The following is a 17,235-nucleotide window of genomic DNA, read 5'->3' as shown; positions in this document are numbered from 1 at the left end:
TTAAAATCTGGTTTAAAATTTCTTTGCTTGTTTGTTTTGTATATCTGTGCGTTAAAAGTTACTCTATAAACTTTAGATTTCAAAAAAAACCAAACAAACATGGATTACCATAATCTCTTAGAAGAGCCTGAGCAGGTCTTTCACTGTCAGGAGTTGTGGGCTCCGTGCTTCCACCACTTGCTGAACTAATACCACTATTCGTGCGACTATGACTCTTCAAGTTATTTTCTCCACCACCCTAGTCAAATAAAAATGAATCAAATATTTGACAGCTAGACCCATAGTTTACAAGTATAGACAGAAGTCAATCACTAAAGCCATGTTGATAAAATGGAATGTGCCAGCTGAACAGCATAAACTGATATAGATAAAAATTGACAAAGGATTAAAACTGCTGTGGTGTTTTCACATGAACACCACCTATTGAAGGTATCAAGGGTCTGATGATTAGAGGCGGTGCCCATTCTGGGGTTTTCTTTGCTGCTGTTTAAAAGGGCCAGACCATTTCCATCTTCACTAGACTTCACTAGCTAATGACTCTGGGTCCTTAAAGAAATACCCTAGTGCCTCCCAAGCAAAACGTCAGAACAGGAATACAATCTTAAAAAAACAAAACACAAATAAACAAACAACAACTTTCAAATGTAGTTATATGATAAAACACAAACAATAAAACACATGATTAGTACAAAGATTAACTCCTGTATGTATAGGGGCTAACAAAGGTGTCTGTTAAAGACATTCCTCATTTTCTTCCCCTACAAACACAATTCATTTTATCCAGATAAGGTGACTGTTATTAGCCACCTACTGGGACATGAACATAATTTCCTTAATAATAACTTGATCACCCATCCAACATCCACTCATCTCACTCCAGTATACTCTATTAATTCCCCACCCACCCACTGCTCCACCTCTACTCCAGGTAGAGGGATCACATATCTTGAAGACAGAAGCAGGGGAACTGGGAGTCTCTGGAAAGTTTTTTTGAGTTAGAAGCATTGGTGCTTTGGGGGGATCTTCAAACTTTGGTCTAGAGGGGCCAGAAAGAGCTGATGAGATAGAAAAGAATAAACTAGATGCTGTTTACAGCCAACACTAGATCTACAACGGATACAAGGAATTATGGAGTAGGGGACTTTTTCTAGATTATTCAAGCCAATTCACCAACACAGCAAAAGAAGTAAGAGCTTTAGCGCTTCCCTAGTGGCACAGTGGTTGAGAGTCCACCTGCCGATGCAGGGAACACAGGTTTGTGCCCCGGTCTGGGAAGATCCCACATGCCGCGGAGCGGCTGGGCCCATGAGCCATGGCCGCTGAGCCTGCGCGTCCGGAGCCTGTGCTCCGCAACGGGAGAGGCTACAACAGTGAAAGGCCCGCGTACAGCAAAAAAAAAAAAAAAAGAAGTAAGAGCTTTAAGTAAACACTGTCCAGGAATAAAGACAGTGTTTAGCTGGAATTTCTCTCATGCAGAATCTCTCAGGGACTTGATGAGGCACTGAAAGGTAAGAAACCTCAAAATAGATATTTTAAAAAGGATCCCTTCTGAATCAGTGAGCTGAATTTACAAACAAATGCCTTTAAAAAACACAAGGACAGACATTTGGGAATATAATTTACATAAAAACAGAAGGTGATATTCTCTGACAAATTACATGTTGTACGCTTCTTACCATCTCCATCTGGCAACCAATGGCTTCTAAAAGTGCTGAATCTTGAACAATATTTAACATTGCCCCTGAAACAACAAAAAAATACATTTAACAATGAGATATCATCTCACACCAGTCAGAATGGCCATCATCAAAAAATCTAGAAACAATAAATGCTGGAGAGGGTGTGGAGAAAAGGGAACACTCTTGCACTGCTGGTGGGAATGTGAATTGGTTCAGCCACTATGGAGAACAGTATGGAGGTTCCTTAAAAAACTACAAATAGAACTACCATATGACCCAGCAATCCCACTACTGGGCATATACCCTGAGAAAACCATAATTCAAAAAGAGTCATGTACCAAAATGTTCATTGCAGCTCTATTTACAATAGCCCGGAGATGGAAACAACCTAAGTGCCCATCACTGGATGAATGGATAAAGAAGATGTGGTACATATATACAATGGAATATTACTCAACCATAAAAAGAAACGAAATTGAGCTATTTGTAATGAGGTGCATAGACCTAGAGTCTGTCATACAGAGTGAAGTAAGTCAGAAAGAGAAAGACAAATACCGTATGCTAACACACATATATGGAATTTAAGAAAAAAAAATGTCATGAAGAACCTAGGGGTAAGACAGGAATAAAGACAGAGACCTACTGGAGAACAGACTTGAGGATATGGGGAGGGGGAAGGGTGAGCTGTGACAGGGCGAGAGAGGCATGGACATATATACACTAACAAACATAAGGTAGATAGCTAGTGGGAAGCAGCCGCATGGCACAGGGATATCGGCTTGGTGTTTTGTGACCGCCTGGAGGGGTGGGATAGGGAGGGTGGGAGGGAGGGAGACGCAAGAGGGAAGAGATATGGGAACATATGTATAACTGATTCACTTTGTTATAAAGCAGAAACTAACACACCATTGTAAAGCAATTATACCCCGATAAAGATGTTAAAAAATATATTTAAATACATGACAAGAATACTAAAATGGCTAAAACATCTCCATTAATACAGAGATAAGAATATTACCTTAGCTGAGTATTCCTGAAATTTCCATAAAGTAACTAATAAATCCACTGGTTGGTCAGAAAAGATCTTTTTTTTTTTTTGTGGTATGTGGGCCTCTCACTGTTGTGGCCTCTCCCGTTGCGGAGCACAGGCTCTGGACGCACAGGCTCAGTGGCCATGGCTCACGGGCCTAGCCACTCCGCAGCATGTGGGATCTTCCCGGACAGGGGCACAAACCTGTGTCCCCTGCATCGGCAGGCGGACTCTCAACCACTGCGCCACCAGGGAAGCCCAGAAAAGATACTCTTTAGAAGTGACCTAATCTCCTGATCTCTCCCCCAAATTTTAAAATAACGTTTTCCTAAAATAAATCTGAAGGTCAAACTTTGCTTTATATAAAAAAATGACTGTTTTCAGGTATTTTTTAATTGATGTGAAAGACCAGATGTAAACATCTCAATTTTGAGGGTAATATAAACTAAGAAAAATATTATGTAATACTTTCAAAACCAGATTCTGATCTTTCCTTTTTCTTTTTTTAATAAATTTATTTATTTTTTAAATTTATTTTTGGCCGCACTGGGTCTTTGTTGCTGCGCACGGGCTTTCTCTAGTTGCAGTGAGTGGAGGCTACTCTTCCTTGCGGTGCGTGGGCTTCTCATTGCGGTGGCTTCTCGTGGCACAGCATGGGCTCTAGGCACGCAGGCTTCAGTAGTTGCAGCACACGGCCTCAGTAGTTGTGGCGCACAGGCTCAGTAGTTATGGCACACAGGCTTAGTTGCTCCACGGCATGTGGAATCTTCCCGGATCAGGGCTTGAACCCATGTCCCCTGCACTGGCAGGCAGATTCTTAACCACTGCGCCACCAGGGAAGCCCTGATCTTTTCAATATAAAATAACAAAATAAAAATCACAGCTATACCTTTCTGACCAACAGCTTTTTACGAATGGTTTAGGGCTCGCCCATGGCTGCATATTCTGAAGGCAAGCTGCATGTATTTATTACCAAGGAACTCATAGCCCTAGAAAGACTAGGATAGAAACAAGATAGTGAGCCTAGCACACTGCTTCTCATCCCAGTGGGGGACTGCTCTTGTGCACTACGGATAAAGACAGGACAGACACAGCTTTGCCAATCTATGGCAAGACCAACAATTGATTCTTCCTTGGAACACACATAGGGAGCCTCTTCAGAACAAGGATAAAGCAGAACTAAATACTCTATCAACTGTAGAAATTATCTGATTTCAAGTGATGTTATTTGAATAACCTAAAGAAGTACAATTTGGAGGCTCTCTCATATCGAGATTTAACCTCTGTTCCTTCAACTCCTTTCCAAAATGAAACGATTTACTCTTGCCTGTTTATTCCCCTCTCTTGTTGCATAACATACTATACCTCCTGAGTACCCACTCCAACCACTACTGCCACCACCAATTCTCTGGCCTTGTCATTTCCTCTCCTGGAATGAAATCCTAACCTCACTGGCGCCTATTCAAATCCTGCCCTACAAGATCCAATTTAACTTCCACTTCCCTCTATGAAGTTTCCTTGCTCTTCTGGTTTCTTCTTTCTCAACCCTGAAGACACTCAACATGACATGCAATCAGCACTGCCTTCTGCTGTTATCTGAGTACTCTGTGAAGGTGTTCCAACCTCTGCAATGAAACTTGCTCAAGGATAAAAGCCATGCCATTCTCTTCTTTCTCCTTGGAGTACCTGCACATAGGACTATGCCCTTGGCTTTGATAAAAAACCAGAAGTACAGTAAGAGACAGCTGCAGTAACCAAGCTGAGAGGTGGTAAGTGTTTAAAATATGTAAGTGGCAATAATAAGGAGCCATTTAAGACAGAGAGTATGATTAGAAAACCAACAGGAAACAATAGGAAAAAGGGAGGAGGCACAGCAACGGCTACTCTTCAATCTCCTCCTGGCATGTTCAAACATGGCTTCCAGAATTACACCCAACTCCAAATATTTTCACATGTACGTAACAGGCAGGAGGAAGAGGCAGAGGCAGAAGTAATGAGGACAGAAAGGAAAGAGAAGAGAGGGAAGGGGAGAAGAAGGGGAGGAAAGGGGAGAGAAGGAGAGAGGAAGGGCAAGAGGGAAAGAGAAAAATAAAGAACACAAATAAAACTAAGCCAACATCACCTACCAAGACAACTAGGATGCTTTCCTTCCCTCATCTCACCCCTTCAAAATTTTTCACATATAAAAGCAAACAAATTCTGCCTCTGATTCAGAATAAGTAGGGCTATATTATGCTTAGGTTCCCATCCCTGACCCCTGCCTCCTCAACATGCCTGAGGTCAACATACCACCTGGGTTTTCACCTACAAAAAAACATGTGAACACAAACCTAGTATCATTTGAGTGTTGTTGGGGTCCGTTTCCGTTTGCAAGGCACCTATTAGTATATTCACAAGTCTCAGCTTCAGTGACAAAAAAGTTATTGGTTTATCATAAGAAGAGCTGTCATCATTACTAAATTTTCCTTCCAAGACCACCTACGGAAGAAACAAATAACATTTAACATCGTCTGCTGTGGTACACTACGCCCATGTAGGAACTGCTACAGTGGACACACAGATCAGTCTAACAAGCAAGGCTTTCAGTCTAATATTAGCCACTGTGCTAAGTGTGTCACTAACTCACACAACATATGAGATCAGACATCACCAGCCCATCACTGCTTTAAATGGTAGGCCAAGGGCATGCTGGCTCACTGACAGAAGAAATACCTCAACAAATCAACTTTGTTGATTCACTTGAAATAATTTGAAAAATTTTTTAAAAGCTCCTGTTCCATTTTAAAAAATACAATTTGACTTGAATTAACACACAAAAGAGAATACAGAATATAAAAAACTTTACCTCGGATTTGACTGTGCCAAAGTGATGTGGGAGGGGCAACAAAGAAAGCAGGATATTAATGGAAGATCTTCTCAATTCTGTTGGATTTACATAGCTTTTGAATTTTGAGAGTTCTCTGCAAAAAAAAAAGATAGCTATTAGTATTTCTGAACTAAAGTATGTTTTTAGCTATTGCCAAATATACATTATGCCAATTTTTTACAATACACGTACTGGGTTTGGTTTTATAAAGAATGCAGTAACTACTTTCCACTGAGCTCATATTCTGCAATTTGTGTGTGTGTGAGAGAGAATCTCTATGTTAAACTGTTATGGAATTAAACTAGAATCTCATTGATTGATTGATTTTAAATGTAAGGCCTACTCCACAAAAGACCTCTGGGCTGGGGCTATTCTTACCCCTCTAGACCAGACCAAGAAGGATTCAACACACCCGTGGACAAAGAGAACGGAAAGAGTTCAGGGACGAGGTAGGCCTGGATGTTCTACACTCATTTAATATGGCCTGAGTCCCCCTGGGCTATGAAGACAACTGGACAGGATAAATTGGGAAACTGGGGAGGAAGCACCAAAACAGACCAGGCCAAAACCAACAACTGACATACTAGTACAGAATGAAAGCTTACCTGTCAGGCAAAATGGTTTCAAGAGCTGAAATAAAGTAAGGAACCACAACATCAATCCCTTTCAAGTCACAGCAGAACAAAGGAGGGGAGTTTAGAATAACGCTGGCCAAGACAGGATGGCACACATAATCATTTATCTGCAAACCTTGAATTAAAAGCATGTAAAATCTAGGAAAGCAAGAAAAAAATTTTAAACAAACTGCTGATCAACTGTTTTCATAATTATTAATATTTTCTACACAGTCATCTTAAAGTCTATTTCCAATCTTCACTACTTCTATCCTTTAAAAGGTATTACTGGAGTTAGAACAATTCAGAATCAAGTACACTAAGAACAAAGTTATATTTCCTAATCAAAAGGAAAAAAAGATTCATGTCTATTACACTTTCTTGAGGTTTTAAGCCTTGCAACTCAGTTACAGGTGCCTGCAAATGAAGTAACTATTGATAAAAACAAAAGGCTGCAGTAATTATCAATAAACTGGAGGAATTACTGAATTGATTTCCATGTCAGTAAAATTTTGTAGCGTTTCACTATTCCTGAAAAAAGTGTGTTGTGTCCCTTTCCCCCTCCCCCATTATTTTTGGGGGCACAATGAAAGAAAGAAACCTCATTCGACCCTGTACTCACCACGATATGAAGGTCACTCTGAATAAGAATCCTTTTAGGAATGTATTTGAACATACCTTACTTTCAACATCCTCCCCTAACCCCCAATGAACTAAGCATTCAATCTTCCATCATTCAAGAGCAACTATACTAGTATACTCTTCTGCTACTGTAAGGTACCTTTCTCCATAAACCTCCTCAGAAACAACTTCCTCACCTCCTGGTCACTGCTCAACCCATTTCAATCCATCTTCTCTTTCTAGAAATCAACTAAAACCATGTTATAGCAAATAACCAATGGCCTCTCAATTGGTAAATCCAAAAGACATGTCTAAGTCTTAACTTTGCCTTTTTAAAGCATTCAACCCTTTGATTACTCCCTTCCGCTCTTAATTCTTCTCTGACTTCTATGGCTAGTTCCTTTAACAGATCTTATTCCACGTGCCTCCTAACACTGGGGGTTCCTCAGGCTGCCAACCTCAGTTCTCTAAGCTATCTCTTCTACTAGCCTAGTTTTAAACACTACTTAAGCCACCAAACATAATCAAATCAGTCTCTAGCTCCAGATCTACTAGCCAAAAGCATACTGCAGACCTGAGGGCAGGACATGTCTACTGATTACTCTAGTACTCCCTGTGCACAGCGACTGGCACAAAGTAGGAACTTAATAAATATTTGTTGATTAATAGCCCGCAGGCACCTCAAATTCAACAGGTTCAACACTAACCCCATCCTTGGCCCCCGTCACAAATCCGCTCTTCAGTCACACTACCACCCATCTAATCTTATGGGCCAGATGGAAGGCTCGTGTTCACAGCCTTCTCCCTTACTGGTATTGATACCGTTTTGGAGTATCGTCCCAACCCGTCAGCTCCCTCCTAAGAAAGGTGCCCCCACCACATGGGGTGCCAGTATCCAATGTGACCCACCTTCACAGCTGTAGCTGATTAGACCAGAGGCAGACACCTGATTAATCAGATCCTCTTTCTCAGGAATCTGAAATTAGGATTCAGAACGCTAATTGGCCCTGCTGGTCACCCAGACAAAGGTCACGGAAATTTGAACTTAGAAGCATACTACAATATAAGAACATGATCTGCAGGTAAGAGAAGAATGAAGCAGTTCTGGCAGACCATGATGACAGAGAAACAAAAAGGAGGAAAGTTGTTTTGGTCCCTGAACACTTTCTAGCTCTTGGTTCCTGCCCTTTGTGAGACCCTGCTGCATGTCCTGACCTTAGAAGGTATTCAATAGCGTGAGTTTCTCATAACTCATTCCCCTTTTGCTTAAGTCACATTGAAAGAGTTTTCTGTTACTTAAAGTCAAGTGCCTATTAAGATACTGCTTACTTCCCTGCATGTACCATTCTGTTTCATATCTGTATTCTTCTACCCTTTTTCCTTCTGAGTCAGTTTAATCCTCTCTCCTGAGAACCTAGTATGTACAGACACCTGAATGTTCTTATTAATATTAGTATCACTTCAGGAGCTGTGTGAATGATCAGTTGAGGAGGGCAAAAGACAGTCAAGAAAAATAGCAGGCCATTACAAGTTAATTTAGCAAAAAAGTGACAAGGCCTGAAGTGTCATGGTGGGGACAGAGTGGAGAGATTAGAAAGAGGGTTAAGTAGCAGAAAGGCAAGAGTCGGTTGACCAACTAAAGATACAGAGGGAGAGAAGAGAAGCCTAAAATGACTCCTAGTTTCTGGCATAAGCAACTGAATGGATGGCAGAGCCATTCAAAAAGACTGGCTGAAGTCATAAATTTGGATAGGATGACCCTACCCAACCTGCTAACATAGTCTAAATACTAGTCATCTTTTATAAGTCAGCACAATCATCCAATCCTCTGTAACTCTTTCCTGAACCCCCAGGGCAAGTGTATGCTGCTGCTTCCTCTGAATGCCTACAAGCACTTTTTCTGTGTCTCTCTCTTACCAGCTTCCTATTGCTATTGGATTGGTGTTACTTGTGTACATGGCTTTGCTCACTTGAGAAAATAAGCTCCTTAGAGGCAGGATTGACAGCTAACATTTCTGGACCATCTATACTGTCTAGTACTGTGATAAAAATGTATTAAAAATTTAGTGTGGCCCTTCAAATCTCTCTGTAATTAACAAACGTCATGTAAGATGGAATTAACAATACTTCTAAAATAAAAAGGGTGTTAGGGGTCCTCACCAAATCTGGTACGGTAGGTAAAAAGGAAGAATTCAAGCAAAAAATTTCAGTTACTTACATACATTTGCAGGTATTTCAAACCAACATTTACTTATCAATTCAACCTACTAAGCCATGCTATAATAGTTTCACTATCACAACTATATAAATGGAAAAATAAACAAAAAAAATTCTAAGACCTGGATAAATAAGCTGGCAGAATCTCTTCTCCAGTCTTCTTGCTACAAAAAATCCTACACAGTGTCCCACAAGCCTCAGCTCTTCCTGCTTCATAGTTATCAGGAAATTCACTTGCATCAAACATAGGATTGGAAACCATGGTGTCTGTGGACATTTGTGACCCTTTCCGTCGAAACTCCATGCTAGCTTGTGTTGTAATGGCTGGGGAGAAAAAAGCAGGGTTTTATTATATTTGTTGATATGCAAATAGGCTCATGGGACCCTGGACACAAAGATCAAATGTTGGTGTCATTAAATTGCTACTTGAATAGAATCCAATAATGCTTTGTTTAGCAATTATGTCTTAATTTTTTTTTTTTAAAGGGCTCTCTGAAATCTTCTTTGAAAAGGGGTAACAATTTACAGTGGTACTGTCAGTTTAACAGATTCTACAAGATGCATTTTTCAACTGAATTTCTGATTAGCAGAGTACATTTGTATATATCTGTATTCACATACATACAGATATATAACACAGAATTTGGCTTTTCTATTATTTATTCTGTTTTTTTCTCTCCCTAAAAAATGATGCTTAAACATTAAGAAAAATAGGTACTGCAAATTTACACATTACCCCAGACAGACATCATAATTGAATGGGTAAATCCCATGCCAGGTTGTATACTTTAGGGAGAGGGCAAGGTAAGGATAAGAAATGGGTAGGAAGAGAGAGCATCCCCACCACCCAACCAACTCCAAAACACACACCAAAGAATCGCCCAACCAAGCAAAATGAGAATGAATTTTAACAACCACAGACAGCAGCTAACTTGAGGTTGATAAATCAGAAAACTGGATTGGTAAGAAAGATTATCATGGTCATTCGTTGTCACTGAAACAGAAGCCCTTCGAAAGTTGCTTTTATTTTTAACAAAAGATTTCACAGTGTATTGAAAATCACTCTGAAATCTTTTATCACTCTACATGAAATGTTTAAATTATTTGTAATAACAGATTTAACAGAATGCAGAGTCAAGCATAAATCTTTATGCAACTTCCCATGAGCCATTTTTAGTCCTGAATAAGCTATCCAGCAATAATACATTTGAAAAACACTACATGCAGAATGCATACAAATCAAACACTAAATCTGTATAAAAATACGCTTAAAGCTTTAAATTAAAAAAAAAAAAAAGCCAAAACACAGTTAGTGCAAAATCCTGGAATTCATGACATGACCAGACTAGTGTACGAAAATAATGGGACTGATTCAGGCAGATTAATTTGCTTTTGCCAACAATCTTCCCCATTCAAAACACAGAAAAGTATTTTTCTTCCCAAGTGCAAAAACTACAAGAGACAATGACAATCAAAATTTTTAATGGAATTATGAAAAAAATAAAAACATGACTGCAATTAAGGAGAAGCTTCTGGTTCCTACTTACAAGATTTATAAGAAAGAAGAATTTGGATAAAAGATGCTGCAAGATAATAGAAATAAATGGAAACAAATCAAAGGACAGTAGTAATTATAAAATACTTTAAAGATGGTGAAATTTTACAATAAGTTAAGAAGCTTTTTGCTTTTTAAAAGTTAGATTAAAAGCTTTATGATACCACAAGCTAGTTCAAAAACAGGAAATTGTGCATTCAGATCCAAAATTATGATTTTTGTATCATGCAAAACAATGAACGAAGAAAATTACACAACTACAAAAAATTGAGGTTTTGAACTGCCCATAACGTGCATTAAAATTTTAGTTCATTAACCCTTCCCAGCTCAATGTTACAATTACAAAGCACAGTGTACTGTCATGTAACTCTAAAGCTAACCAGTTCACAGAAGCAAACATTTTTAGAGGTGAACTACATGGCAGAATTCCTTGATGGCAGCCAGTACTTAAGAGAACAGACTAACAGAGTCAGTATTCTCAACCTTCCCACCACCCGCAAGACCTCAAGAGTAGCACCCAACAGCACTTTAACCCATTCAGCTATCTGGACACCTCCTATCTCCTGGGTAATACAACAGCCTTTCTCATCTCTGAACACAAGGTGGGGGAAGAAGAGCTTCTATCCTTTTCCCACCAAAGAAAATGGTAAGAGTTAAAAGTAGGAATTTGTAGCCCACACATGATTTGAATTCTAGTTTCTATCTTTTGGCACAAGAGGGTGAGAAAAGCTGTTAAAAACTCCCTAGAGAGTGGGAAGATCTATAAATTCCCTTTAAGCAAGCCCACCAAGGAAGCAGCAGGTTGAACCACTCTGGATTCAGGGATTTTAGTGTCAACAGCTTGATACCCAAAAGTTACACTGTAAAGAATTGTATCTTAATAAAAATAAAAAATAAAAATATGAGTAACTCAATCTAGAATATACAATACAAATTAACAAATATAAACATGGGTCATAAAACTCAAAATATAAGGCGCATGAACTTTAGAAAACATAAGCCAAAATGTTTTTTAAATGTTTTCATTTAGTCATCAAATAAGTACATTTATCCATAAGTCAAACTTGCAAATAAAATATGGAAATGGTAGAATATAAAGTGTCTGAATTTGAGCAAAATAAACAAAGGAATCCCTAAACTCAATCATGCAATCTCAAATTATATTCCTGAAAATGCCTTTATATGCACTACTTTTCTAAATTATTTAAAGATTTGTAAGAACAACCAAAACAATTTACATGTATATAATGCTAACAGTCATAGACCCTTAGTTCCGAGATGATACATAATAACAAAGAATGCATTTCTGAGAGAAAGCAGAGACCCTTATGACCATTTTATTAGTTTTATCCTTGAAATTAACACTCTCCCTAGAGATGCATAATCTAACGCAATTAGGCATCCTTTTATCTCAAGTTATTTCCAACCCCAGTGGAAAAGTGCTTCTCTTACCAACCAACCAATATTAATTATATTATTACATAAAGCACAATTAATTCATAAAGCATAGTGCCTGGCACAGAGTAACTGCAGGTCAGTAAGTGCTAGCCATTATTATTGCTCAGCTCTATAAAACAGTCATAAATATTCAGTATATTCTGCAGTACCCCAACCTTCCATCCTGCACCCTATGCCACTACTTCCATGTGTAATGGTAAGATGACAAAAATAAATATTTAGATAGAATTTCATTTCTGTAATAAAATCTAAATAAAGATATCAGGGTTGAGTTATTAATTCTTCACCAGTCTTACTTACAGAGAAAATATATTTTTCAAAGTGTGCCCTTGAAATAAAGTTCTCTAGACTAAAACCTAAAAGGTTAGAGTCTTCTGTGAAGCAGAAATTTTCTGATATTTATATGTAGTAATGAGTGAATGGCTGTCAAAATCTAAGAAAACACTTCTTATGAATAAATTTCTGGTCAATTATGTTTAATTCTTTATATCAATATTATTATCCTGGCTGACATGAAGGGAACTTCCAGGTCACCTAGGAATCTGGTTTAACAAAACGTGGCTAACCTGAAGTATTAGACAAAAGCCAGACAAAAGCCAAACCTCATAGAACGAACATAAAAAGGACAAGTAGGGAAACTTTCAAAATTACTTCAGCTGGAAGGGGTTAAGCACAAGACACTGCTTGGTCAGAGACAGAGAGCTTTTTAAGATACATATTAATCTTGCAGGTAGGAAAGATTAAAAAGAAAAAAAAGAAAAGAAAAAAATGACAACGTATTTCTTGAGCAATATTTACCAGTCATGCTGCTGTCTCTGTTTATCCCATTATGAAGTTTACAGTGAACAAATGCTGCATCAAATAGCCATGATCCAAAGAGATTCAAGATGCTGTTAACCTTTGGTCTCTGTGGGGCAGGCAGTGGCCGGGGTTCTGAACTAGTCTGATTTGGACTTGACAGAGGAGAGGTGGAGGATGTCTGGTGCTGAACTTTTGAGGCGTGAGCAGTACTAACCTATTAGAAGAACACAAGAATACAGCCACACTCATGAAAAGTTTGAGAAAACAGCAGGATTTTTTAAAAGGAAGGCAGATTAAAAAGCCCATTTTATACAGTATAACAATGGTCATGAAAACGTACTGTGCTTGTCTTCATGGTGGCCTTGTTCACAGTAACAGCCCGGTGCCTCCGGTTATGTGGTGGGGTGGTATTGACAGCAGTGCTTTGAGGCATACTCAATCTATTCACGGGTGTTGGAGGAGCACTGTCTGATCGGGGTCTAGAAATGCCTTTAAAGAAAGACAAATGGAGTTATTCTTCAGAGTTCAAAATATGTGGTCAGTAAATCTTCCTCAAGCAACACCAGTGAAGGCTCACAACAGACTACAGCAGAGACTGCTAGCTGCCTCCCAGTATCAATTTGCCCTTTCTTCCTGAGTTACAAAACACAAATTTTAGCTAGACATGGCTACGCAGAATAAACAACTGCCTTTTGAAGGCTCCCTTACAGCCAGATGTGGCCATGTTCTGACCACAGAGAAGTGGGCAATTATTGGGTGGGTCTTCCCCAAGAAATCTCCTTAAAAGAACGAATCAAAGGTAGATGCTCCTTCCTTCCCAATTCCTGAACAGGACAGCTGAAACTCTTTCAGCCATCATGGCCCATGAGAGTGTGCACAAAGGATGAAGAGCCAAAAGATGGAAGGGCCTTGGGTCTCTGACAATGGTGGAACTGCTACAGCAGCCCTGTATACAGTTTAGCCCTGCGCTTAACACGTGTGAAAGTAAACTACCTTGTTTAAACCACTAGTACTTTTGGCTAGGTGGCAGCCAAAGTTAACTGAACTAATATATTACCTCTGTAATACATTAATTACACATAAGAAAACGTTTTTGAAAATGATAGGTATTAAATATCACTGCCTTTTAACAGATTAAAAAAATTCTGACTTTTCATGTGAAAAACAGTTTAAAACAATGGTTCACAAAAAGTATAAACTGCTTCCTAATGATACACATAAGAATAACACCTAATGCATTTTAATCTGTATTTTCTTGGATTACTAGTGAGAATGAACACTTTTCTCTTTTGCAAATTATTTATTCATAGTCTTTGTCCATTTATCTACCAAGTCTTATTCTTTTTCTTTGCATTATTTGATCTATTTATATAATAATAACAAAAACCCTCTAGCTATCACATTTGTTGCAAATAATTTTTCCCAGTTTATTATTTGTAATCAACTCTGATCATCTTTTGCTTTCGGCTGTCCACAAAAGTTTCTAAAACTAGACTCTAAAGTTATCGTCAAACATCTAGCAACATACACAAAATTCACCTAAGAATGCATCCACCAGACAGCTGATTCCACGCATGGCACGAAAAAATATTTGAGGCAGATGTTTAAGGCAGGGATACTGATTCAATTCCTGCGGCATTCCGCTCACATTTAAGAACTGTTCCTGAAATTTGGGAGTAGAGCTTATAATGGCTGGGTTACTCAAATCCACGGGATTACTATCAAAAGAGAGAGCAAGAATTAATTATACATTTAGAAATCTCTTTAGCAATAAAATGCATGCAATCTAATTTAAGAACAGGCTGTTTGTGCCTATTTCTTTGATTCAGAGAGGAGATTAATCTGTATTTAATAAGCTAGGGACTCAAACACCAACACTACTTTACAGAAGTGTGCTTACATGAACCTACTTTGCCTATTCAGAGAATGAGAATCAAAATAAGACTAGTTTTTAATTTTTTTAACGTATACATGGATATTTTGTAATATGTTTGGAATTAAGCAATGGAATGGTAAAACTATAAATAAATCAACAAGAAACCCAAGGAGAAAATCTTACTTTAATATTAACATTTCCAATTTTTTAAAAACTATGTGAAAATTGGGATTAGTGTTTGTGTTCACGTGCACATACTAAAGCCATACATTTCAATGTATTTATTTCTTTTCTGTTCCATATTTTTTTAATTAATTTATTTTAACACCTTTATTGGAGTATAATTGCTTTACAATGTTGTGTTAGTTTCTGCTGTACAACAAACTGAATCAGCTATATGTACACATACATCCCCATATCCCCTCCCTCTTGTGTCTCCCTCCCACCCTCCCTGTCCCACCCCTCTATGTGGACACAAAGCACCAAGCTGATCTCCCTGTGATATGCGGCTGCTTCCCACTAGCTATCTATTTTACATTTGGTAGTGTATATATGTCCATGCTACTCTCTCACTTTGTCCCAGCTTACCCCTCCCTCCCCACCCCCGTGTCCTCAACTCCATTCTCTACGTCTGCATCTTTATTCCTGTCCTGCCCCTAGGTTCCTCATATCCATTTTTTTTATTCCAAATATATGTGTCAGCATATGGTATTTATTTTCCCCCTTCTGATTTAATTCATTCACTCTGTATTACAGACTCTAGGTCCATCAACCTCACTACAAATAACTCAATTTCGTTTCTTTTTATGGCTGTATATATGTGCCACATCTTCTTTACCCATTCATCTGTCGATGGACACTTAGGTTGCTTCCATGTCCTGGCTATTGTAAATAGTGCTGCAATGAACATTGTGGGACATGGCTCTTTTTGAATTATGGTTTTCTCAGGGTATATGCCCAGTAGTGAGATTGCTGGATCGTATGGTAGTTCTATCTTTAGTTTTTTAAGGAACCTCCATACTGTTCTCCATAGTGGCTGTATCAATTTACATTCCCAATAACAGTGCAAGGGGGTTCCTTTTTCTCCACACCCTCTCCAGCATTTATTGTTTGTAGATTTTCTGATGATGGCCATTCTGACCGGTGTGAAGTGATACCTCATTGTAGTTTTGACTTGCATTTCTCTAATGATTAGTGATATTGAGCATCCTTTCATGCGTTTGTTGACAATCTGTATATCTTCTTTGGAGAAATGTCTATTTAGGTCTTCCACCCATTTTTGGATTGGGTTGTTTGTTTTCTTGATATTGAGCTGCATGAACTGCCTGTATATTTTGGAGATTAATCCTTTGTCAGTTGCTTCGTTTGCAAATATTTTCTCCCATTCTGAGGGTTGTCTTTTCATCTTGTTTATGGTTTCCTTTGCTGTGCAAAAGCTTTTAAGTTTCATTAGGTCCCGTTTGTTTATTTTTGGTTTTATTTCCATTTCTCCAGGAGGTGGATCAAAAAAGATCTTGCTGTGATTTATGTCATAGAGTGTTCTTCCTATGTTTCCCTCTAAGAGTTTTATAGTGTCTGGCCTTACATTTAAGTCTTTAATCCATTTTGAGTTTATTTTTGTGTATGGTGTTAGGAAGTGTTCTAATTTCATTCTTTTACATGTAGCTGTCCAGTTTTCCCAGTACCACTTGTTGAAGAGGCTGTCTTTTCTCCATTGTAGATTCTTGCCTCCTTTATCAAAGATGAGGTGACCATATGTGTGTGGGTTTATCTCTGGGCTTTCTATCCTGTTCCAGTCATCTATATGTCTGTTTTTTGTGCCAGTACCATACTGTCCTGATTACTGTAGCTTCATAGTAGAGTCTGAAGTCAGGGAGCCTGATTCCTCCGGCTCCGTTTTTCTTTCTCAAGATTGCTTTGGCTATTTGGGGTCTTTGTGTTTCCATACAATTTTCAAAACTTTTTGTTCTAGTTCTGTGAAAAATGCCATTGGTCGTTTGATAAGTATTGCACTGAATCTGTAGATTGCTTTGCGTAGTACAGTCATTTTCACAATGTTGATTCTTCCAGTCCAAGAATATGGTATATCTCTCCACCTGTTTATATCGTCTTTAATTTCTTTCATCAGTGTCTTACAGTTTTCTGCATTCAGGTCTTTTGTCTCCTTAGGTAGGTTTATTCCTAAGTATTTTATTCTTTTTGTTGCAATGGTAAATGGGAGTGTTTCCTTAACTTCTCTTTCAGATTTTTCATCATTAGTGTACAGGAATGCAAGAGGTTTCTGTGCATTAATTTTGCATCCTGCTACTTTACCAAATTCACTGATTAGCTCTAGTAGTTTTCTGGTAGCATCATTAGGTTTCTCTATGTATAGTATCATGTCATCTGCAAACAGTGACAGTTTTAATTCTTCTTTTCCGATTTGGATTCCTTTTATTTCTTTTTCTTCTCTGAATGCCATGGCTAAAACTTCCAAAACTATGTTGAATAACAGTGGTGAGAGTGGGCAACCTTGTCT

General features: G+C 38.4%; 1 protein-coding gene across 14 annotated transcripts in view; it reads right to left on the bottom strand.

The window, feature by feature from the left end:
- RALGAPB (Ral GTPase activating protein non-catalytic subunit beta) overlaps positions 1-17,235 on the bottom strand; it is a 101,751-nt gene that overhangs the window by 43,172 nt on the left and 41,344 nt on the right. For 13 of the 14 annotated variants that reach the window (XM_022592422.3, XM_089896865.1, XM_089896869.1 and 10 more), the window contains 9 exons: positions 14,381-14,559; positions 13,182-13,330; positions 12,839-13,055; positions 9,150-9,351; positions 6,181-6,348; positions 5,555-5,669; positions 5,040-5,187; positions 1,677-1,741; positions 109-238 (listed from right to left, as the gene is read on the bottom strand). In XM_022592422.3, the coding sequence (XP_022448130.2) occupies positions 109-238; positions 1,677-1,741; positions 5,040-5,187; positions 5,555-5,669; positions 6,181-6,348; positions 9,150-9,351; positions 12,839-13,055; positions 13,182-13,330; positions 14,381-14,559 (1,373 nt within the window). The remainder of the gene's footprint in view (positions 1-108; positions 239-1,676; positions 1,742-5,039; positions 5,188-5,554; positions 5,670-6,180; positions 6,349-9,149; positions 9,352-12,838; positions 13,056-13,181; positions 13,331-14,380; positions 14,560-17,235) is intronic. The other variant, XM_089896867.1, reaches the window with a different exon arrangement.

The sequence above is a fragment of the Delphinapterus leucas genome, chromosome 15 (assembly GCF_059928025.1).
Source record: "Delphinapterus leucas isolate spDelLeu-1000000601 "Yukka" chromosome 15, BTC_Dleu_Yukka2, whole genome shotgun sequence".
NCBI classification, from domain to species: Eukaryota; Metazoa; Chordata; class Mammalia; order Artiodactyla; family Monodontidae; genus Delphinapterus; species Delphinapterus leucas.
Note: the sequence above shows the minus strand (reverse complement) of the source record. Positions and strands in the feature narration are given on the sequence as shown.